Source organism: Acinonyx jubatus, chromosome A2, assembly GCF_027475565.1.
Source record: "Acinonyx jubatus isolate Ajub_Pintada_27869175 chromosome A2, VMU_Ajub_asm_v1.0, whole genome shotgun sequence".
NCBI lineage: Eukaryota > Metazoa > Chordata > Mammalia > Carnivora > Felidae > Acinonyx > Acinonyx jubatus.
This window is the reverse complement of record NC_069383.1, coordinates 145,564,144-145,588,783: the sequence shown is the minus strand read 5'-3', so window position 1 is coordinate 145,588,783 and position 24,640 is coordinate 145,564,144. Positions and strand designations below refer to the sequence as shown.

At 41.9% G+C, this 24,640-nt stretch overlaps 2 protein-coding genes across 5 annotated transcripts in view; one reads left to right on the top strand and one right to left on the bottom strand.

The window, feature by feature from the left end:
• The window catches only part of LOC106987058 (IQ domain-containing protein F3), a 62,212-nt gene that overhangs the window by 13,995 nt on the left and 23,577 nt on the right, over positions 1 to 24,640 (top strand). The window contains exons 2-3 of one of the 4 annotated variants that reach the window (XM_053219300.1): positions 4,778 to 4,849; positions 5,749 to 5,822. The exons of 1 other annotated variant lie outside the window; for it this stretch is intronic. In XM_053219300.1, the coding sequence (XP_053075275.1) occupies positions 4,801 to 4,849; positions 5,749 to 5,822 (123 nt within the window). In that variant the 5' untranslated portion in view covers positions 4,778 to 4,800. Of the gene's footprint in view, positions 1 to 4,777; positions 4,850 to 4,922; positions 5,005 to 5,748; positions 5,823 to 24,640 lie in introns of those variants that run through there. 2 more of the 4 variants (XM_053219302.1, XM_053219301.1) reach the window with 2 other exon arrangements.
• On the bottom strand, positions 7,239 to 7,941 carry IQCF6 (IQ motif containing F6). The gene is made up of 2 exons (XM_053219306.1): positions 7,876 to 7,941; positions 7,239 to 7,664 (listed from the first exon to the last, which is right to left on the bottom strand). Exons 1-2 carry the CDS (start codon positions 7,888 to 7,890, stop codon positions 7,296 to 7,298), a joined length of 384 nt encoding a protein of 127 aa, XP_053075281.1. The 5' UTR covers positions 7,891 to 7,941; the 3' UTR covers positions 7,239 to 7,295.

Genomic DNA, 24,640 nt, shown 5'->3' with positions numbered 1-24,640 from the left:
TTACTCTCTGTCCTCTTAATCTGGGATTCCCATTATGCATATTTTAGTACTTTTGATGGTGTCTCGCTCTCCTAAGCTCTGTTCCCCTTTCTTCATTCTTCTTTTATTTATTCTCCTCAGACTGGATTGTCCTATCTTCAGGTTCACTGATTCTTTCTTCTGCCTGCTGAAATCTGCTGAAAACTACCTTTTAGTAGTTTTCATTTTGGTTACTGTACATTTCAACTCTAGATTTTCTATTTGGTTCCTTTTTATAATTTATTTTTCTTTATCAATATTCTCTATTTGCTCATACATTGTTGTCCCAGTTTCCTTTAACTCTTTGTCTCTGATATCCTGTAGCTTTTTGAGAATATGTAGGATCATTGATTTAGATTCTTTTTCTGGTAGATTCAATGTCTGTGCTTCCTCAGGGACAATTTCTGGTCATTTCTCCTGTGAATGTGTCATACTTTCCTGTTTCTTCACATGTTTTGTAACTTTTTGTTGAAAACTGGACATTTTTATTATAATGTGGCAACTCTGGAAGTCAGCATCTTCTCTCTTCCCAAGTTGTGTTTTTGTGGCTTGTTGTGGGCTATGATTGTTTGGTTAGTGACTTTTCTAAATTATTATTTTAAGTCTGTGTTCTTTTTTAAATGTTTATGTATTTTTGGGAGAAAGAGAGTGTGTGTGTGTGCATGCATGTGTATGGAGTAGGGGCAAAGAGAGAAGAGGACAGAGGATCCAAAGTGGGCTCCATGCTGACAGCAGTGAACCCAACATGGGGCTTGAACCCATGAACCATATGATCATGACCTGAGCCAAAGTCGGATGCTCAACCGACTTAGCCACCCAAGCTCCCCAAGTCTATGTTCTTTGTAATGTGTGGTCTCTGAAGTCTGTCTTCCTTTACCTGTGTTTAGCTAGTGATTTATTGGAAAATTTCTTGAATTCCAAGAGAGAGAAGAAAAAAGAACTCTTCTACTTTTTGCAAGTTGATTCTGCACTGGGACACTCCCTCAACACTTAGCCAGGCCATTTAGCCTGGCCATCTGCCTTAGTCTTTGCTTCCAAACAGCTTAGGGATGAGACAGGGATGAAAGATTTAGGTCTTTGCAGGTGTCTTCTGAGCATAAGTCTTGCCCTGGTCATGAACATGGCTTTTTTAATTTCCCAGTACACACAGGCACTTTGAATGCCTTAATTTCTGAAGGAAACTACACCCAGATTTTCCCATGAGGCTTTTAGCACTCTGTTGTGTGCCTAATATATAATCTTTTTCCCCAAACAGCTGAGGTTGTTCATTTGCCTTACATTGTTCCAGGAACGCTTACTGCTTTTCCACCCCAAATGAGCTCTGAGATTGGCAAACCGAAGGCAGGTGCCTTGCATTAGTCCTTCAGGTAACACCCAGACAGATTAGACCAGCAAACATGATTCTATGGTCTGCTCTGCTCTGGAATCAGTAACCAGGTCCCACACTGGGCTGCCATCTGCAAGACAGCCCTCATTCTGAAGAGGAGGGATGGGACAATGGCAAGTAAAAATTCCACAAAGTCTTCCTACTGTTTTTAAATTGCCTTTTTCTTTAATCAGCATTCATTTGGTTGCTGTAAACTTTTGACTGTTTTGTAGAGTTCTGACAAAGTTGGTTTTGATAGTTTTTGTTTGACTTTTTGATGTTTCTATGGAGGAATGGGCCTAGGAGCCATCCACTGTGTCATTTTCACGGATATCACTACATTCCTTTTCTTTTTTCCTAGAAACTTTATTTTTAGCTTTTACATTTAGGACTTAGATCATACTAGTTGACCACAAATGGGTGAGACTGTTTCCAGATTCTATTTTGTTTCATTGATCTATTTATCTTAATAAACACCACACTGTCTTAATTACTGTAGCTTTCTAGTAAGGCTTGAGGTCAGGTGAGGTAAGCTCTTCAATTTTATTTGATTTTTTTCAAGACTGTCTTGGCTGTTCTAGGTCCTTTGCTTTTCAACATAGGTTTTAGAATCAGCCTTTTAAGTTGCACAAAAACAATCTTCTGGAATTTTGTTTGGGATTGTATTGAATATATAGATCAATTTGTGGGAAACTGTAATCTTAGCAATATTGTCACTCAATTCATGAATATGGCATATTTTTTCATTTATTTCAGTCTTCTTTAATTTCTCTCAGCAATGTTGTGTAGTTTTCAGCATGGAAATCTTCTATTTCTGTTTCTTAGGCATTTGCTTTTTTTTTTTTTGATGCTATTGGAAATGCTTATTTAAGTTTAATTTTATTTTCCAGTTTTTTGTTAGTTATAATTTACTTTTTTACTGTGGTAAAATATACATGACATAAAATTTGCCCTTTTAACTATTTTTAAGAGAATGTTTCTATGGGATTAAATATATTCATGCTGTTATGTAACCATCACCACCATCCATCTTTTTCATCTTCTCCACGTGACTCTGTATCCATTAAACACTAATTTCCCATTCCCTCCTCCCCCTCCCCCTGGCAAACACCATTCTACTTTCTGTCTCTATGAATTTGGCTACTCTTGAAGTTTCATATAAGAGGAATCATAATAGTATTTGTTCTTTTGTGACTGGCTTATTTCATTTAGCATTATGTCCTCAGGATTCATTCATATTATAAAATATGTTGATGTTTCCTTCTTTTTGAGGGCAGAATAACATTCCATATGTGCTAATTTTGTTTATGCATTCATCTATCAATGGACACTTGGGTTGCTTCCACCTTTTGGTTATTGTGAATATGTTGCTATAACCATGGTTCATACTATCTGTTGAATTTCTCCTTTCACTTCTTTTGGGTGTATACCCAGAACTGGACTTGCTGGGTCACATGGTAATTCCATTTTTAATATTTTGAGAATTGCCATACAAGTTTCTACAATAGCTGTACCATTTTGCATTCCTACCAGCAATGCACAAACTTTTCAATTTCTCCACATCCTTGCCAACACTTGCTATTTTGGGTTTTTTTGTTTGTTGGTGTTTTTCAGAAAAGTCTTCATATCCTAATGGATACAAAGTGATATCTTATCATGGTTTTGATTTGCATTTCCCTAATGATTAGTGATGCTGCACATCTTTTCATGTGCTTGTTGGCCATTTATATACCTTCTTTGGACAATTGATTTTTGTATATTGACATTATATCCCATGACTGTACTAAACTCACATATTCAAGTAGGTGTTCAAGTAGATACTTAATGACTTTCTATGTACACAATCAAGCTGTTTACAAATGCAGACAGCTTTAGTACTTTTGTTCTAGTCATTATGCCTTTTATTTTTTATATTAACAGCCTTTCATTTTAAAGCAGTTTTAGGTTTATGGAAAAATTGAGCAGAAAATAGAGGTCCCATGGGCTCCCTGCGCCTCATCCTGCTGCACACAGTTTAGCTTATTATTAACATCTTGCATTAGCATGGTACATTTATTACAATTGACAAACCAGTATTGCTGCATTATTATTAACTAAAGCCCATGGTTTACATCAGAGCTCACTTTGTGTTTTGTAGTTCTCTGGTTTTTGACAAATACATAATTTCATGTATCTGCATTTATAGTATCATACAGAATAAAATGCTCCTATGGTTTCACCTGTTCATCCCTCATTCCCTCCACCAGACACCTGCCAACCATTTACTGTCTCCATAGTTTGCCTTTTCCAGAATGTCATATAGTTGGAATCATGCAATATGTTACCTTTTCAGATTTAAGTTCAAAATTCCTCCATGTCTTTCTGTGGCTTGACAGCTTGTTTCTTCACTAAATATTCCATTGTGGTATGGATGTACCGCAGTAAGTTTATCAGTTACCCATTGGAAAGTCTTCTTGGTTGCCTTCAACTTTTGACAATTATGAATACAACTGCTATAAACATTCATATGCAGATTTTTGTGTAGACATAAGTGTTCAACTCACTTGAGTAAATACAAAGAAGCTGAATTGCTGGATCATATAGGGAGCCTATGTTTGGTTCTGTATTAAACCACCAAACTGTCCTCCAGAGTGAGTGTGCCATTTAGCATTCCCACCAGCATTGAATAAGCATTCCTGTTGCTCCACATCTTAGCCAGCATTTGGTGTTGTCAGTGTTTTGGATTTTTGACTTCCTAATAGATGTGTAGGGTTATTTCATTATTGTTTTAATTTTCAATTCTTTAATAATGTATTATGTTGAATATATTTTCATATGCTAGTTTGCCATCCGTACCTCTTTTCTGGTGAAGTGTCTGCTTGGTCTTTTCTTCATTTTTAATGAGTTGTTCATTTTCTTATTATTAAGTTTTCAGGGTTATTTGTACATTTTAGATAACAAATCTTTATCAACTGTCTTTTGCAAACATTTTCTTCCAGTTTGTGGTTTCTTTTCTTATGTCTCATAACCACTGTCTTTTGCAGAACAGAAGCTTTTATTTTAATGAGGTCCAGCTTATCAATTCTTTCACGGCTCTCGGAGTATTATACTTCTGTGATCCATTTTGAGTTAATTTTGTAAAAAGTGTAAGGTCTGTGTCTAGCTTCACCTTTTTTGCATGTGGATGTTGTTTTTTAACATCATTCATTGAAAAAAAACCTTTCCATTGGATTGCCTTTGCTCCATTTTCAAAGTTCAGTTGACTATATTTGTGTGAGTCTATTTCTGGGCTCTCTATTCTGTTCCATTGATCTATTCTTTCAACAATACTGCACTATCTTAATTACTGTATCTGTACTGCAAATCTTGTAATTGCACAGCGCCATCTCATTTTGGGTTTGCCATGTGGGACAGAGAGAAGCAGAAGACAAGGCAGGATGGAGGCCCTGAATGGTAGAATCAGAACTGAGATTGGAGATGTATCAGGTGAGGGGCTTGAGAGCATGGGGTGAGCATCCTGGGAGCAAGAATGAAATGCCATCTGGGAATCCTTTTTCAGAGCTGCAAGGGACCAGTACGAGATGGGCCCTTACTTGCTGAACTATCTTCTTAGGGGCCTAGTATGCTGGGCCAGTCTGAAGGTCAGTTTATTTCTTTGTTGATCAGGCACAGGGCAATATCTCTTGGGGACACAATGTCACTTGGGGAAAGAGCAAGAATGGGGATACAAAGTCCCCCAGAGTGTGCTCAGGACCACTCCTGCCCCAAGGCTACAACCGTCTCCCCCTCCCCCCCATCCCTACTTCTAGTGTTTCAGTGTATTCTCAGGGAGAGTTCCTTCTCCAGCTCAATTCTCAATGATGATGGGGAAGAGAAGGGAAGTTCTGTGATGTTCTGTGAGGGTTTGAGAGGTCTGACTCTGAAAGCCCCACCTACAGCCTCACCTCTGCTGAGGAGCTCTGGGTGTCTCCACCAATCCAGGCCGACTCTAGCCACAGACCTGGCTGCTAAAGGAGATCCTCTCTGTGGATTCCCATCCTATGTCTCATTGATTTCTTCTGCCTCAGGCTGTCTGTTGCCCAACACCCGCAGGTCCAGACACCTCCGGTTCTCAAGACCCCCGGCCATTAGAGGGACACCCAAGGTGGTAGTTTAGACCTTGGATGAAGCTTGGCCTTCTTGGGCTGGTCCCTGAGTCTCCACTGCTCACACAGGAATGGTGCCATATTCCTGGGGTCCTGTCTCTGGGGATAAGAGGCCCCACGTATTTTCCCCCCAACAGCCTCTCCCCATCCCAGCCCCAGCTACCTGTGTTTTCTTGCTTCCAAGAATTTTCCACCAAAGGAGCTCTCCCTCTGAATCCCTGTTTTACTTTGCATTCTTAGCTCATCGCAGAGTGGAAAGCCTTAATTACCTTGAGCCTGGCGAGCAGTTTGGAATTCTGCATCACCATCCCCAGGTAGGACCACATGGGCCTAGTGGGCTATATTACCTGAGCTGGGAAGGGCTTAACTCAACGGTTTTCAAATCATGGTTGCACATTGAATTCCAATGTCCAGGCCTCTCCACGGACCAGTAAAAGTAGGATCTCTGGATGTGCCCAGGCATTGGTATGTTTTGTGTCCTAGGGGATTCCAATGAAACATAGGTTGAGAATCAGAGAAGTAAAGCCTTGCCAGCCTGGGTGTTAACCATCTCTCGCTGCAGGGGTGGTGCCTACAGGGAAAGTCATGCAGAATTCTGCCATATTCAGCATGCAGACCTAGCGAGTCTCCTACCTCTCACGCCAGCGAGGCGGGCAGATGAGAGCTGTGTCCAGAGCTCCTGGAGGGGTTCCTTTGGAAGAGCAAGCTATGGCTGCATCACTGCCACCTGCAGCTACTGGAGGCAACGGGTGTCAGACTGATCCCTGAATCCCCGTCTCTGCCATAGCTGTTCTGGAAACACCCTCCCCTGAGCCCCACACGCACGCACGCACACCCCTGAGGAGAGGGAAAGCCTTACCCAGATGCAAGGCCCCTGAGGAGACAGAGACAGAGGGCTGAGCCTGGGTGCTGAGAGTTAGCAAGAAATTCAGCCAGCACAGGCCATCAGCTCCTGAGACAGGCCCTGCAGGGGGCGTGGCCATCTGTGGGAGGGTTGGGGCAAATACAGTGGATCTTGGGGGGAGGCCAGAAGAGCTGCTTCTGAAGATGTGGTAAGATTTAGAGGTCATATCCCTAAACCAATGACTTCCAGTGGCATAGGGGCAGTCCTTGCCTACCCTTGGACTCCCTCTGCTTGTTTCCTCAGCCCTACCTCCCTGGGCTCTCTCTCCCCTCCCCCACAGTGCCTGGTTTTCCCAGGAAGTGGCCAGCAGAGGGGAGGGAAACCTTGTCTCTCAACCCCTGGTGGTGGAAGCGGCAGGCACAGCTGCTGCTCCTGGGCTCCTGTCCTGGTCTTCCCCAGAGGCTAGCTCTGGCTGACTATCCCCCAGTGAGGCACAGCTCCTGTCCTGCTGTTGCTCAGCTGGGTGCCCTGTCTTCCTGGCTCCCTGTCAAACACTGCACTGGCCCTGAGGACCCTGCCTAGCATAGGCCTGTGGAATCCTGGTCTTCCCAGCTGGCTCTGGCTGCAGCCTGACTCTCTGGTGTCCTATCTTGAATGGAGATGCCTGGGGAGGGGCTGCAGAAAAATAAAGCCCAATGCCTAACCCTGCTTGTGGAGAGAGCTGGGGTCAGGCTGGCTGAGGTGTCAGAGCCTGTCCTGGGTCCTGGGGTCTCTTCTGGGTACAGGATGGGTCAGATTTGCATTAAGAGTAAGGGCCTAGAGTGGGGTACCCTGGTATGGGCTGATCCCTCTTTCATGGCTCTAATTTCCAAAGAGCAAGAGTATGCTCAGTTAAGTGTCTTTATTGGAAGAGAGATCCAGTCTCCTTGGCTCTACTAGTGCCCTAGGTCAAGAGAATTTCGATGTCAAGTTCCAGCCGGCTGGCTTTGACCTCATAGCGGCCCCGGATCAGACCCCGGGTTTGACTGGTATGCCAGCGCCAGTGAGACTGGATGATGCAGGCCGCTTGGCGTGCCTGAAGAAATCGTCTGCGAGCCCGCCACATCCGAACCTGTGCCTGCACTTTCACCACTGCCCACTCCTGGCAGGTGTAGAGTCTTAGTGCCAGGCGCCGTCTCTGCTCCAGCATCTTGGCCTGCATCGACCTCCACCAGCACTGGATGACCCAGGCCCTGAGTGCTGTGTGCAGTAACGTCCGGCGCACCATGTTGCCACGCCACCATGACTGAATCTTTATGGCTGCGTTCTCTAACTGATCAGGGGAGGGAAGAACACGGAGATGCTCATTGGGGTACCCTCCCATTTCTGTCCCCACCTGTGGTGCTGGGTAGAAAGGGGGCCTGGCACAGGGGGCCCTGCCCTCCCATTTCCAGGCCCATTCATCTTATTTCCAGTCCCCCACTCATCAGTAGTCACTGCTTATTATCTGTCAGGCAGACCCTTTCCGTGTGGGTGTTACTCACATTTTGTGTGTCCATGGCCCTGGTCTTCAGAGTCCACTCATTTATCAGGCCACCCTAGTCTTTAGCCCCGCCCTCAACTATTAGTCACCCCCCCCCCGTTAGACTCCGCCCACCTGCACACAGGTCTCCTCCCTCATCAGGTCCTGTCCATCCACATTTTTGCCACATCTCTCTCCTCTCTCCTCTTGTTCGTGCCTCCTTCCGGATTGACCAGTCCCCTCATTTGTTAATTCCCATCATTTTGGAGGTCGGCCGTTATCTCTTGCTTGCAGTATATTTCGCAGACCCAACTAGCCTCTTAAGTCTTGCTCTTTCTACACTTTCCAGTCACTTGTTTCTGTTCCTGTTGGCGGCAGCAATAAGAGACTCATGCAGCTTTCCTTCAAGTAAGGGGTTTTACTTAGGAATACTCATAGCCAGTTTGGATTTCCAGAAGCTTAAGTGTCAGAGCCCGTGGGAGGGCTTCCAAACAGTGCATTCACAGGCTAGTATGCTTTCATGTAAAATTTGTGAAAGCAAGACAGTTGAAGAGGCCCTCTGTCTCCCCCTGTCTGACCACCTCTGTCACTCTTCTACTGGGTGGTGTTGGAGTGGCTGCAGCCCTTTTTGGGACATGACTAAGGAGAAACAGAGCTGGGATATGCGTACTTAGTATGGGTTAAATAGATAGATACATCCTTGCCAACCATTCCACTAGAAATGGCTTCCAGGAAGGCTCTCACCAGTTACTGTGTCATGGTAAGAAGATGCAGCGACACATGCTGCTACGGTGATATGAACATGCCCTACAGTGCCAGGCACCAGAAGTAGGTGGGCGGGGGAGGAAAACGGAGGCTTGAAAAGTATGGAGATAAAAGCTGCTCTGTAGAAAGTTCTTCCTCTTGTTAGACATGTAAAACCGTAACTGGAAGATTCTGTTCTCACTGATGCCCGCCTAAAACTGAGGTTCTGTCTTGTCGGGAATATACCTGCTAATGCAGTGAGACCATTATAAACATGCCATACTTTTCTCTTATTTTGGCGTGAATTTTGTGAAAGGGAATTGATCAGAATTCCTGTGATTTCAGTGCAGCAACTAGCAGAGCTACTCAGAACAAACAGTGTGTAAGTCAGCATGAGAAATCATACTTTACTTCATGGCATCCTGAGTATCTATAATAAATAAGTTTCTATCAAAAATGATATTACAAAATCATCATATTCAGAAGTAATCAAAGGTTATGCTGCAAAAAGATGTAGGAAAAGCATGATAGAGGTGGGAAGGTGAGCTAATATATACATGATGCTATGCTTTGGTATTTGCCAACTTTTGAGAATTTACAATTTGTTGTAATTTCTTTATTTGTCCTTCATTATTCACTTGCCAATTTCAAGCCTGTAATTTTGTATTCTTTTTCTTAAAGTAGGCCTTCCAAATTATATAAACCTCAGGCCCCACAAAACCTGGATCTGCCCTGCCGTGTGTAAGAATGCAATTGTGCAGCCAGGTCTCCCGGGAGCTCACAGAAAGCTGCGATTCCAGGATTCAGGGCTGGGACTGGAAGTGCGGACGCAGGTGATGCAGAGATGCCGGGCGTCCTTTGGGATCTGGAAGGCCATTGTGGCTCTGGCTTTAGCATGCGTGTTAGCATTCATTTTTCTGCATGAGGGTTTGCTAGGCGTCCGCTGCTTGTTGGGCTATGCACTGTCTGTGGCTTCTGTTTATGTGTATTTGAGACCTTGTGTGAACGCTCATTCTCATGGCCATGGCATTGGCCATTGGGGTGTCTCAGAGGTTCTGTCCCTCTTGTCAGCCACACAAGCTCTTTGCATCATGTGAAAAGTCCTCTGGAGCAGACTCTGTTGCTTCCTTTAATGACTGTCAGTCTGGGTGGGCAGAGAGCTGATATCAGTGTCTTAAAGGCCTCCATCGCTGCACCCAGCTGTTGGTCCTGGCATCAGGCATCTATCCACTCCCAGTCCAGTCCGCCAGATTTTGCAGAAGGGATCCACAGGCTGTGGGCATGGCCAGTGTTCGGAGGCTCAGTCCATCTGGGCCAGGTTGCCATGATCAGGGTGTCAGATCCCACTATTCCTTGTGAGTCTCTCCCCTACCCCACTCTGGCCTAGGTGTGTTGTTGCCAGAATACCTTGGCTTTGTCTCCTTCTTAGAAGTCTCTGGGAGAACCTGCTGGCCCCTTTTATGTTCATGCTTTTATAGGTATTCACAAAGTGGCAGCAGATGGGTGCGAGAGGTAAGATTACAGACTACGAGCCTTGGTCTCTATTTCATCAGTCCCCTCCGCTCCCCAGCTTCCGGCTCTCTTCCTGGCTTGATTTCTTGATCTGATTATAAAATGGTACATATGTTGCTAACATTTCAAATAATGCAGAAACATGTAAGGTGGAAAGTGGATTTCCCATGAAATTTGCCTCCAAAGCTCTTCCTCCAGAATTTATACCATGCACAGACTAATTTACATTTTCTATTAAAAATAATTTCTTTTTAATTCATATATTTCAAGCTAAAATATCCCTTAGCAATCCTTCTTGGCATTAGTACTAATTACAGCTTGGAGAGTATCCTGGACAATTAGTTATGCCTTTATAGACACGGTACATCCATGTACCTAAGGAAATATAAAACTGTTTTGTGTGTTTTATGTATTTTTTTAAGTTAATTGAGGTAAAAATTACATAACATAAAATTGACCATTTTAACAATTTTATTATTTGGTTTATTTAGAGAGACAGCACAAGCGTTAGAGGGAGAGAAAGAATCTTAAGCAGGCTCCACACCCAACACGGAGCCCAACACGGGGCTTGATCTCAAATCCTGAGATCATGACTTGAGCCAAAACGAAGAGTTGGTTGCTGGGGGCGCCGGGGTGGCTCAGTTGGTTGAGTGTCTGACTTCAGCTCGAGTCATGATCTCATGGTTCGTGAGTTTGAGCCCCGCATTGGGCTCTGTGCTAACAGCTCAGAGCCTGGAGCCTGCTTTGGATTCTGTGTCTCTCTCTTTCTCTGCCCCTCCCCTGCTCTCTCTCTCTCTCTCTGGCTCTCTCTCTCTCAAATAAATTTAAAAAACATTTAAAAAATTAAAAAAAAAAAAGTTTGTTGCTTAACTGACTGAGCCACCCAGGCACCCCTTAACCATTTTAAAGTGTATAATTGAGTGGCTTTTAGTACATGTGCCATGTTATACAACCATCACTGCTATCACTGCTATCTACTTAACCAGCTGAGCCACCCAGGCGCCCCTCGGCTTGTTTTAATTCTAATTTAATTTAGGATAAACCGTGTATCCATTACACAGTCATTTCCCCCTACCCTTCTGTCACCCCAGACCCTGGCAGCTACTAATCTGCTTTTAGTCTGTATGGAGTTGCCTATTCCAGATGTTTCTTATAAATGGAATGAGAGAATAAATGGCCTTTTATGACTGGCTTCTTTTACTTTGCATGTTTTCACGGTTCATCTGTGTTCTAATATGTATCAGTACTTCATTCCTTTCTATGGCTAACTACTATTTTCTTGCATGGATATACCACATTTTGTGTATCCACTCATAAATTGGCAGATATGTTAGTGTTTTTCGCTCTTTGGTGATTGTCAATAGTACTGCTCTGAGCATTTGTGTACAAGTATTGGTTTGAACACCTGTTTTTAGTTCTTTGAACTATATACCTAGGAGTGGAATTGCTGGGTCATGTGGGAATTCTGTGTTTAACTTTCTGAGGAACTGCCAATCTGTTTTCCACAGCATCCAGGCCATTTTACATTCCCACCAGTCTCCATATCCTTGCCAACACTTGTTATTTCCCACTTTTAAAAATTATAGCATTTCATTGGGGTTATGATTTGCATTTGCCAGATGATGTTGAACATGTGCTTTGGGGGCATTTGCGTATTTTTCTTTGGAGAAATGTCTATTCATGTCCACTGACCACTTTTTAATTGGTTTCTTTGTCTTTTCATTGTTGAGTTGTAAGGCGTCTTTATATATTCTGGACTCTAGGTCCTTATCAGATATTTGATTTGAAAATATTTTCTTGGGGCACCTGGGTGGCTCAGTTGGTTGAGCATCTGATTTCGGCTCAGGTCATGATCTCACAGCTTGTGAGTTCGAGCCCCACGTTGGGCTCTGTGTGACAGCTCAGAGCCTGGAGCCTGCTTCTGCTTCTGTGTCTCTCTCTCTTTCTGCCCCTAACCCACTCGCATTCTGTCTCTGTTTCTCTCAAAAATAAATAAACATTAAAAAAATTAAAAAAAATATTTTCTTCCATTTTGTAGGTTGTTTTTTCCTTTTTTATATAATGACGTTTGGTGCACAAAAGTTCTTAATTCTGTTGACATCCAATTTATCTATTTTTCTTCCATTGCTTATACTTCGGTGCTAGAGCTAAGAATCCATCCACTGCCAAATCCAAGCTCATAAAGTGTTACTCCTGTGTTTTCTTCTCAGAGTTTTATAGTTTTATCTCTTACCTTTGGGACTTCAATCGATTATGAGTTAATATTTGTATATGCTGTGAGACAAGAATGCAACTCCATGCTTTTGCAGAGGGTTACCCAGTTGTCCAGGCAGTGTTTGCTGAAGAGAATATCCTTTCCCCTGAGTCTTGGTGTCCTTGTTGAAAAATCAGTTGAACACAGGGGCTCTTGGGTGGCTCAGTTGGTTAAGCCTCTGACTTTGGCTCAGGTCATGATCTTGTGGTTCTTGAGTTCAAGCGTCACACTGGGCTTTCTGCTGAGCCTGCTTCAGATCCTCTGTCCCCTTCTCTCTCTGCCCTTCCCCTGCTCTTGCTCTCTCTTTCTCAAAAAATAAATAAACTTAGAAAATTAAAAAAATAAAAGAAAAATCAATTGAACATAAATCTATAGGTTTATTTCTGGTCTTTCAATTCTAATCCATTGATCTACATATCTAGATAGTACCATACTATCTTGATCACTGTAGCTTTGTAGTAAGCTTTGAAATTGAGAAGTTTGAGTCCTCCAACTTTATCTTTTTCAAGATCATTTTGGCTATTCTGACACCTTGGCAATTCCATCTGAGCTTTCCGTTTCTGTAAAAAAAAAGGGCAGTGAGAATGAAAGGTATTGCATTGAATCTGTAAATCAATTTGGAGAATATTAAGTCTTCTGACCCATGAACACAGAATATCTTTCCATATACTTAGGTCTCCTTTAATTTCTTTCAGTGTTTTATAGTTTTAAGTCTACAAGTCCTACACCTGCTTGGTTAAATTTATTCCTAAGTATTTTTATTCCTTTTAAACAATTGCTTAGGTTTATTTACTTTGAGAGAGAGAGAGTGTGAATGGGGCAGGTGCAGAGAGAAAGCGGGGGGGGGGGGGGGGACAGGATTTGAAGCAGGCTCTGTGCTGACAGCGGAGAGCCCGAGGCAGGGCCCAAACCCATGGTTCATCTAACTTGGATGCATTTTAGTTCTCTTTCTTGTTTAATTGCCTTGGTAAAAACTTCCAGTATGATGTTGAATAACAGTGATGAAAGCAGATTATCTTGGTCTTATTCCTCATCTTAGAGAAAAAACTTTCAGTCTTTCACCATTGAGAACAATGTCAGTTGTGGGTTTTCCATAGCTGCCCTTTATCAAGTTGAGAAATTTCCTTCTACTCCTAGGTTATTGAATGCTTTTATCATGAAAAGATACTAGATTTTGTCAATTCTTTTTCTGTATCAATTGAGATGATCATGTGATTTTCCCCTTTATTAACATTGATTTTCATATGTTGCACTTGCCTTCCTCCCATTCCTGGGATAAATCCCATTAGGTCCCATTGTATACCTTTTAATATGTTTTTGGATTTGATTTCCTGATTTTTTTTTGAGGTTTTTGCATCTGTACTCATAATTGGTATTGGTCTTTAGAGTTTTTTTCTTATGGTATCTTTGTCAGGAGTTGGCATCATGGAAGTGCTGCCCTCAAGGAATGAGTTAGGAAGATTCTCTTCTCTTCTGTTTTTGGGAAGAATGTTAGAAGGAATGGTATCAGTTCTTTAATGTTTTATAAAATTCACCAATAAAGTCGGCTGGCCCTGGGCTTTTCTTTATTAGAAGTTTTTAAACTGTTGATTCAATCTTTTTCCTTGTTACAGGCCCATTCAGATTTTCTATTTCTTCTTCAGTCAGTTTTGGTTGTTTGTGTGTGGCTAGGAATTTGCCCATTTCCCCTTGGTTATCTAATTTGCTGGTATAGCAAATTGTTTGTAAGATTCTCATGATCTTTTTATTCTATAAGGTCCCCACTTTCATTCCTGATTTTACTAATTTGAGTTTTCAGTCTAGCTAAAGGCTTATCAATTCTGTTGGTCTTTTTAGAGAATCAACTTGGTTTTATTGATCTATTGTTTATCTTATTTTCTATTCTGTTCATCTTAGCTCTAATCTTTATTATTTCTGCCCTATTTGCATTTAGTTTGCTCTTCTTTTTCTAGTTTTTTGAGGTGGAAGGTTATTAATTTGAGATATTCTTTTCTTTTAAGTTTATTTATTTAAGTAAAGTATGCCCAATGTGGGGCTCAAACTTATGACCCTGAGATCAAGAGTGACTCTCTTGACTATTCTGAGAGCCACTGAGTCACTGAGTGACTCTCAGTGACTATTCTGACTGAGCCAGCCAGGTGCCCTGAGATATTTCTTCTTTTTTTAATGGAGGCATTCACAGCTATAAATTTCCTTCTGAGCACTGCTTTTGCTGTATCCCATCCATTTTGGGATGTTGTGTTTTTGTTTTTAATCATATAAAAAAGTATTTTCTAATTTTCCTTGGGATTTCTTTTTGACCCACTAGTTATTTAAAAGTATGTTTTTTGGGGCAGGCACCTGTGTGGCTCGGTCCGTTAAGCATCCAACTTCAGCTTAGATCATGATCTCCTGGTTTGTGAGTTTGAGCCCTGCGTCGCACTCTGTGCTGGCAACTCAGAGCCCGGATCCTGCTTCGGATTCTGTGTCTCCGTCTCTCTCTGCCCCTCACTCACTCATGCTCTGTCTTTCTCTCTCAAAAATAAATAAACATTAAAAAAAATTTTTTTTAAGTGTGTTTTTAGTAGGGGTTGTCTGGGTGGCTCAGTCATTTGAATGTCTGACTCTTGATTTCGGCTCAGGTCATGATCTCATGGTTTGTAAGATCGAGCTCCACATCGGCCTCGGGCTTCAGGCTCTGGACTAACAACGGTGGAGCCTGCCTGGGATTCTCTTTCTCTCCCTCTCTGTCTCCCCCTCCTCCACTCTTGAACGTGCATACACACTCTCTCTCAAAATAAATAAATATTCTTTTTTTAAAGTGTGTTTTTGGAGCCCCTGGGTGACTCAGTAGGTTAAGTGTCCAACTTCGGCCCAGGTCATGATCTCACAGTTCATGGATTCGAGCCCCGCGTGAGGCTCTTTTGCTGACAGCTTAGAGCCTGGAGCCTTTTTCAGATTCTGTGTCTCCCTCTCTCTCTGCACCTCCCCAGCTCATGCTTGCACTCTCTCTCTGTCAAAAATAAATAAACTTAAAAAAAAATTTTTTTAAATAAAGTGTGGTTTTGATTTTCACAGAGTGGTGAATTTTCCAGATTTCCTTCTATTATTTTTATTAACATTCTAATATATATATATATATATATATATATATATATATATATATATTTCTATTTTCATTCCATGTGATCAGAGAAGATACTCTGTATGATTTCAGCCTTTTTAAATTCATTGAGATTTGTTTTGTGGCCTAATATATGTTCTGTCCTGAAGAATGTTTTACATGCCTTCGAGGAGAATGGTGTTCTGCTGTTGTTGGGAGGGGTGTTCTCTAGATGTCTGTCAGGTCTGGTTGCTATATAGTGATGTCTGAATCTTCTGTTTCCCTAGTATCTTTTGTCTAATTGATCAAATGATTAGTCTCCAACTATTATTGTTGAACTTTCTATTTCTCCACTGATTTCTGTCAGGTTTTGCTTCCTATATTTTGAGACTTTTGTTACTTTCATATATGTTTATAATTATTACATTTTTTTTTTTTTTTTGAGAGAGAGAGAGCTTGTGCAAGTGGGGGAGAGGAGTAGAGGGAGGGAGAGAGAATCTTAAGGAGGCTTCACACCCAGCTCAGGGCCCAATGCGGGACTTGAACTCACTGGCCCGAGATTAAGACCTGAGCTGAAATCAAGAGTCAGATGCCTAACCGACTGAGCCACCCAGGCGCCCCTATAATTATAACATATTCTTGATAGATTGACTCTCTTATTACTAGATAACGTCTTTGTTTTTTATACGATTTTTGTCTTAAACTCTACTGTATCTGATATTAGTATATCTACCCAGCTCTCTTTTGGTACGGTTTTCCTGGAGTATCTTTTTCCATCCTTCCTCTTTCAACCTGTTTGTGTTCTTGGATACAAAGAGAGTGTTTTGTAGACAATATAGTTGGACCATGTTTCTTTGTTATAATCTATTCTGTCATTCTCTGCTTTTGATTGGAGAGTTTAAGCTGTTTAATGTAATCATGGATAAGAAAGAACTGACATTTTGCTGTTTTCTATATGTGATATCCTTGTTGTTTTCTTTCTTTTATTTAAAAAAATTTTTTTTAATGTTTATTTTTGAGAGAGAGAGAGAGACAGAGTACAAGCAGGGGAGGGGCAGAGAGAGAGGGAGACACAGAATCCGAAGCAGGCTCCAGGCTCTGAGCTGTCAGCAAAGAGCCTGATGCAGGGCTCAAACTCATGAACAATGAGATCATGACCTGAGCCAAAGTCGGACGCTTAACCGACTGAACCACCCAGGCACCCCTCTTGTTGTTTTTCAGTTCCTCCTTTACTGCTTTCTTTTGTGTTAAGTTTTCTAGTTTACCATTTTGATTCCTTTTTTGTTTCCTTTACTATATATTTTTAAATTTTTTGTTAGTGTCACTCCAAAGATCACAATTAGCACCTTAAATTACAACAGCCCACTCAAATTAATACAATTTAGTTTCAACTGTATATAAAAACTTTGACCCTGTATTGCTCCCCCTCTCTTATGCTGTTATTGTCCTTACAGATTAATTTATTATTAAGTATTTAATAGTTTGTTGTTGTTGTGGACGGAATGTTTTATCCAACTGAATTTCCATTTGGTTACTATTAATACAGAGAAACACCGCTGATTTTTATATATTTATTTTATGAGGCCACATGCCAAATTTTCTACTATTTCTCATAGACTGTTTTTTCTCATTAGATTCTCTTAGAGTTTCAAAGTATACGATCACATCAGCAACAGAAGGAAATAGTTTTTATTTCCTTTTCAAAACTTATACTAATTTTCCCATCCTGTTGCGTTTGCGGGACCCAAAGCACTGTGCATAATAGGAATGATAGAAGGCATCCCTGTCAGGTTCCTGATTTTATTGGAAATTGTTTTCTTTCTCCTTTCCATTTAGAATGCTGTTTGCCTGAAACAAAATAAGTCTTCATCAATTTTAAGTAGTTTCTTCCTATTGCAGAGTGTTCCTAAGATCTGCTGAACTTTATAAGCATCCTTTTAGGCATATATTGACTTGGCCAAGTGGCTGTTCATTTTTACTTTGAATTGTTCACTAAGGACATATGCTAATTCTTCCTGATACTGAGCCATTCCTGGAATAAACTTGATTTAATCCCACTGTACGATTCTTTTGACATTGCTGGATTCTATTTGGTAATGTTTATTTCACATTTTCACATTTATATGGATTAGTGAAATTGGGCTATTACCTTGGTCAGCAAACCACTGTACCTGCCCAAGCAAATCTGGCCAATTTTGGTACAATCCATGACCTAAGAATGGTTTTTACATGTTTAAATGGTTGGGAAAAAATCAAAATAATAATAATATTTTGCAACACTTGAAATTATGTCAGAGTCAAATTTCAGTGTCCATAATAAAGATTTATTGGAACACTACCACACTCATCTATTTACATAATGTCTCTGGCTGCCTTTGTGTTCCAACACAGAGTTAAGTACTTGCAACAGACACCGTATGGCCTGCAAACCTTAAATATAGACTCTTTGGCTCTTTACAGGAAAAGTTTGCCAACCCCTGGTCTGTCTAGCTTTCTTTTTGGCGCCTATCTTTATCAGGTTTGGTGTGAATGTTAAGTTGGCTTCCTGAAAGGAATTGGAGAGTTTTCCCTCTTTTTTCCTATTATGTGGAATCATTTAAATAGATTTGGAATTATCTCCTCTGTAAATGTTAAATGAAACTCAGCCATAAAACCATCTGGTTCCCAGGCAATATTTAATACATAATAAATATAATCTTCTGTGGTAATTGATCTATTCAAGTTTTCAACTTTTCTTGGGTTGATTTTAATAATTTATATTTTGCTAGGAAATCATCCATTTCCTCAATATTTTCAAATTTGGTTAGCCATAAAATTGAACAGAATACTCTCTCCAAATAATTATAAATTTACTGTAGTCCTCAGCTCTCATTTCCTATTTTGTATATTTTTACCCCCTCTCTTTTTTTTAAATCTGGTTCATAGAAGTTTATATATTTTATTAGTCTTTTTCAAATAACCAGTCTTTTTTTTTTAATGTTTATTTACTTTTGAGAGAGAGAGAGAGAGTACAAGCTGGGGAGGGGCAGAGAGAGAGGGAGATACAGAATCTGAAGCAGGCTCCAGAGTCTGAGCTGTCAGCACAGAGCCTGACGCGAGGCTTAAAATCACAAACTGCGACATCATGACGTGAGCTGCAATCGGACGCTTAACGGACTGAGCCACCCAGGCACCCCTCAAATAAGGGGGTCTTAAGCTTATTTATCTTTCCTGTAATTTTTGGGGGGGGGCAGGGGGGGAGTGTCTGTTTCAGTAATTTGAAATTTTATTTCTTTGTATTATCTCCCTTGTCCTCATTTGTTTTGGATTCTTCTATCATTTTTGTTCTTGTTTTTATCTTCATTCAAAGGATGAGTACTGGGTTTCCACATTTTTGGTCTTTCTTCCTTAATAACGAAGGCTTTGTGGCTGTGAGAGTCTGTCCATGTCCAGGCTTCATTAGGAAATAGTCTCTTTTCAGAAAAAAATAACAAGTAGTCTTCTTTTTCTTTTTGCTGTTTCTGTAGTTTGTGGTTTTATTTTGGTTTCGCCTTCCATCAAAGGTTTTCCTTAATTTCCAATGAGGTAACACTTTAAACATGTCTAACGTATTTGTTTCTGATATAATTAGACATACTGATTATAATTGTAAATTGAGGGGTGCCTGGGTGGCTCAGTTGGTTAAGTGTCCAACTTCAGCTCAGGTCATGATCTCGCGGTTCGTGAGTTCGAGCCCCACATTGGGCTCTGCACTGACAGCTCAGAGCCTGGAGCCTGCTTTGGATTCTGTCTCCCTCTCTCTCTGCCCCTCCCCTGCTCACGCTCTGTCTCTCTCTGTCTCAAAAATAAATTAACATTAAAAAAAATTTTTTAATTGTAAATTAAGCTCTTTTTGCCGGCCAAGTGCATGCCAGCCCTTTGTAAATATTCTTGGGTGTATGAAATAAATGATTGCTCTCCGTTTTGAAAGATGTCAAGTTCTGCATGTGTCTGATGAATTTTGTTTGTTATCATTTCTTAGTTCCCCTGTGCCCTTAGTTTTGGCTACAGATGTTGAAATCTCTTATAATAATGATCACATTCTCCCTGCATCTTATACTTCTGGCAGTTTGTTAGTTAATTCTTTTGTCCAGAACACTGACAACTAATAAAATTTAAGGGGGGCTGAAGGTGGGAGATAAGTGATAAGTATATAAGGAAATTATATTTTCAAAACTTTAAGTGTTTAGCTATAAGAATTTTTATAAGTGAACTTTTTGGCAACAAAGTCACGTAGGGAGGGAAATGTTTCAAAACATTTGTTTTTCTAAAAGCATTTTCCATGGCATCTTATTTTGGCTGATTAGGAGCTCCCTCTAGAGGCTAGAAAAATTGCAGCACCAGGGTTTCTTTCTGTGACTTGTGAGTTCAGTAAGTAACATTTCTGTTTAGGGTTTTTTGCAGGAATCTTTCTAACACACTAGTCATTGTTGGTGAGGGTTAGCATTGTCAAAACTAGACAGTGGGATCCATAAACCCCTTCGTCAGTGCACAGCAATCACAAATGACCATCTGTCCCAGTTTATGGAAAGCTCATTTATTTGTTGGTTTGTTTTCCTCACTGGAATGTGACCTCCATGCAGGTATGGACTTTCCCTGTCTCGCTCTTTGCTTTAACAAATGCCTGTAATAGTACCTGGCACATAGTAGGGGTTCAGTAATTGTTGAATGGATGAGTGAATTTTTGAGCAGAAATTCTTTGCTTAGTGTTGCTTGGAATCCATGACTAGGCCTGGGGCCAAGGGAAGGCACTTGTCCATGAACTAGGGCTGAGTGGCCTGTGCTCAGTGGGATTTATTTCACTGGATTAGACCAAATTAATTTACTCAACACTTATTTATTGAGCATCCACTCTGCCACAAAGTGTTGTAGAGGCTGGGGATCCAACAGTGAAAAAAAGCAGGCAAGATTCCTGTATTTATGGAACAGTTATATAGAGAATGTTCGGATAGTAATGTTTGTTATAGAGAAAAGTTGGATGGGGGGGGCAGAGCATGCTGGATGGAAAGGAGGTACCACTTTTATATGGGTGGTCAGATTGTGGGTCACTTCATGATGAAGGAGGCAGGGAGGAAGCTATACAGGTATCTGGGGGATGGGAGGTGTCAAGGAGCTGAGGCAAGAATGTCCCTGTCATATTCGAGTGACACTAGGGAGGCTGGTATGGCAGAAGCAGAGTAAGAGAGGAGGAAAGGAAGGAAGATGAAGTCAGAAAGATAAATTTAGGAGATACACCGCAGAGATGTGAAATACTAGAGAGGATGTTTGGGATCTTTCCAGCAAGGGGAAGAACCTTGTAAGTCAAGGGCAAGAGTGAGGCTGGGCTTTCCCACAGACGTCTGTACTTCCAAAAGTGGCTTCCAGGCTGCCTAATCAGAGATCATTTGCTTGCAAAGAGTCTGATCATGACCATGGTTGACAGATCCTAAGGTGGTGATGATGTGGCCGACACGTCAGGAGATGGGAGGTGTGCTAGGATGGCACAGGGTATATAAGGAAGGCCACGGAACCAGATTCTTGCTGAACTAAGCTAAATTAAGAAGAGAATGCCCTTAGACCCCAAGGGTGAGGGGTGCAGGGACCATTACTCTCTCTCAGCTCTTGTCCTCAGGGCATCTGGTCAGTGTTACCCAAACTGCCGCCACCACCCTCCACTGACCAATGAAAACCTTGAAAATGAAAATTCTTGGGGTGCCTGGGTGGCTCAGTCAGTTAAGCACCTGACTTCAGCTCAGGTCATGATCTCACAGTTTGTGAGTTCAAGCCCCATGTCAGGCTCTTTGCTGACAGCTCAGAGCCTAGAGCCTGCTTCAGATTCTGTGTCTCTGCCCCTCTCCTCTCTGCCCCTCCCCCACTTGCTCTCTCTCTCTCTCTCTCAAAAATAAATAAACATTAAAAATAAAAGAAAATGAAAACTCTTGAAACCTGCCAACATCTGCTGATTCCAGAAAGGAGCAGTCTCCATTTGAGATAACAGAACAAGATTGACTTTCTGGACACTGAAAAGATTCTCTGCAGCTTCATCCTGTTTTTTTGGACTCTTTAGTACCGTTTCACAGACTGCTAATCATGCTGAGCTTTCTAGTGTGAGTGTGGGTAACAAGGGCACCGCCCTGGACTCTACTGCCTGGGCGGGGTGGAGCATGCCCTGTTGCCAGCACTTCTGCTGCATCTGGATGAATGTCGTACTCTGCAGGCTCGGCTCCAGATGCAGAGCCTGGCTGCAGTCAGTACTGTCAGTGGGCCTGATCACCTGACTGGGAGTTGTCACGTTATGGTCACTCATCCAATGCTGCCTTAAGATGAGGCTCAGGCCCCATATGCACAACTAATGATGGTATCTGATGGAGTGGCCTGAGCCCCTGAGAAATCTTAGTGGATACATGAAAGGGGATGGAGCTGTAGCAGAATGACCTTGTCGTGGCAGACTTGCACATATGCACATAGGTTACAAAAGGCAAAAGCTTGAACCACAGTGAATCCAAGTCTTTGACCGGACACGTTGGGATCCTCCTAGAACGGAGGAAGATGAGGGAGCAGAGGGCATGTCAGGAGCTGCTGTCTTCCCTGGGAGGCTGTTATGAGACCGTTGCCATCTCCCCCTGGGTTCTGAAGAAGAGCAGGGCTCTTTGCCCTGCCCCCCCCCCATAGAACTGCAGAATATAAAGCCACCCAGCAGTAGCTTAGATTGGGCCCCTCAGCAATGACTTGAACTGCAGTCATCTGGCCCTTTTATTTCATATCTTTCCTGTTGTCGCATGGAGACAAGAACCACAGGGACATGGCGCTTTGAATAATCTTGCTTTCACTGTCTACCAGAGTGATAAACTGTCTGAATCAAAAGTGGCCCACTGCATCCTTACCAGCAAGCCCAGTCAGGCGTTGGCCTTGGTTTTCCCTTGTCATGTGTCTTGAGGGTGTTTGATAGAAAGCCATGCACCAGGTGCAGTTTATCTGTCTTGGTTACTATGAAGCGTCTGGGCTGGGAGAGCTGCAAGTTAAAATGCTCACCTTGCGCCTGAGTAACTGGAACGATAGAAAAGACCAGTAGGAAACGAAGACACCGGTTCTCTGTGCCGGGGTGCTCCCTGTGGGTGGAAGGTGGGGAGGAATGCATGCATGGGTAGCTGTTGGGCTCCTGAGGAGACCGACATTGCCACACATGTGGATTTCCTGACCTGCGCTTTCTACAGAGCTAAGGAAACCTAGTGCTAGATGAAAGTCCACCGTGTCTTGAGTTTGATGGCTAACCTACCCTGCTGGTGGTGCAACAGATCTGAACTTTGAGACCGAGAACAGAAAGAAATCCAAATATGTCAGCAGTCACCATAAGTGTAATGCATTAACTCAGCAATTAAAAAGCAGGTTCATAGGTGGAATTAAATACATTAAATGCATCTACCAAATGTTTATAATAGGGACAGCTAAAGCAAAGTCACACAAATTCGAAAACAAAAAGGTGAAGATATATCAGGCAAACTCTCAACAAAAGAAAGCTATTGCAACATAGAATAGAATAAATAGGACATAAAGTGGAATTTAAACACTGGAAGGACTAAAAGTGTTTTATACTAAGGGTCAGCAAACTGTGGCCCACTGGCCAGTCCAACCAACTGCCTGTTTTTATAAAAAATGTTTTTTTAGGACACAGCCACTCTTGTCTGTTTACACATTGTGTATGGCTGCTGTGGAGCTACAATGGCAGGGTTGAGCAGTTGCTACAGAGACTAGATGGCTGGCAGAGCCCAAAATATTTACTATCTGGCTCTTGGCAGTTCCTGTTTTTGTTTTTGTTAAGTTTATTTATTTTGAGAGAGAGAGTGCACGCATGTAGTGGGGTGGGGGGAGAGAGAGGGAGAGAGAATCCCAAGCAGGCCCCATTGCTCAGCACAGAGCTGGAAGGGGCTCGATCTCATGAATTGTGAGATCATGACCTGAGCCAAAAACCAAGAGTTAGTCATTTAACCATTTGAACCACCCAGGTGCTCCACAGGTCCTTTTTTAAACCAATGAAAGGAACATTATTCCAAGAAGCCATAATAACTGGGAATGTGTATGTATTCAACAACATAACTTCAAAATGTGTAAATAGGAGCACCTGGGTGGCTTAGTCAGTTAAGCATCCAGCTTCGACTCAGGTCATGATCTCGAAGTTCATGGGTTGGAGCCCTGCATCAGGCTCTGTGCTGACAGCTTGCAGCCTGGAGCCTGCTTCGGATTCTGTGTCTCCTTCTCTCTCTGCCCGTCCCCCACTTGCACTCTGTCTCTCTCTCTCTCTCTCTCAAAAATAAACAAACATTTAACTTGTAGAAAAAAAACAAAAAGCTGATAGAGTTACAGAGACAAGTAGAAAATTCTACACGTATACTTATCCTGGACATTCACAGGATAAAGTGGACCAAAAAAAGATAATATTTGAAATAGCTATTGGATATATGTGGAACCTTGTTTTTAAGCACACAACACTATCAGCAAACATTCTTGGGGCACCTGGCTGGCTCAGTCGGTGGAGTATATGACCCTTGATCTTGGGGTTGTAAGTTTGAGCCCCACATTGGGTGTAGAGATTGAAATTTTTTTTAATCTTAAAAAAGAAAAAAATTCTCGTGCCCTGAAGTTCGAATTGTAAAAAGTAGAGACAGTTGAAAAGGGAGTAGCAGAGCTGAGGCTCATGCCTAGACATGTGAGGGTTATGAGTGGTGGTGGCCAAGCCCCAGTTCCTCAGTAATCAATGTTACAAGGCAGGGAAAAGAAAAAGAATAAAGATCATAAAGAAATGGTGGTAGCAAGAAAAGTTAGGACATAAAAATTAACCGAACTGGAGAAAGTGGCCCAGAGTGAGTTCTGCAAAAGCCCTGCAGAGCCCAAAGCTGCCTTGAATTCTATCCGCATCTTCAAGATGCTCCATTTTATGACCATTTCTTTACATGCATCTCCAGAACATCCTCTTCCTTATATTTGCTTCCATCACATGAGCTAGCCCAAGGGAATCCATGAAGGGAAACAAAGTAAAATCTCCTCCTGACCATGTCACCACAGCCATGATCCAGTGCCATGGCAGATATATACATAGATGGTTGGGGAAAAGCCCAGGAAGGAAGTCCTGGTGGACCTTGTCCTTCCAGTTGGCATTGGCTGCCATAGAAAATCTTGAGGTGGCTGGCTTGCTATGGAAGA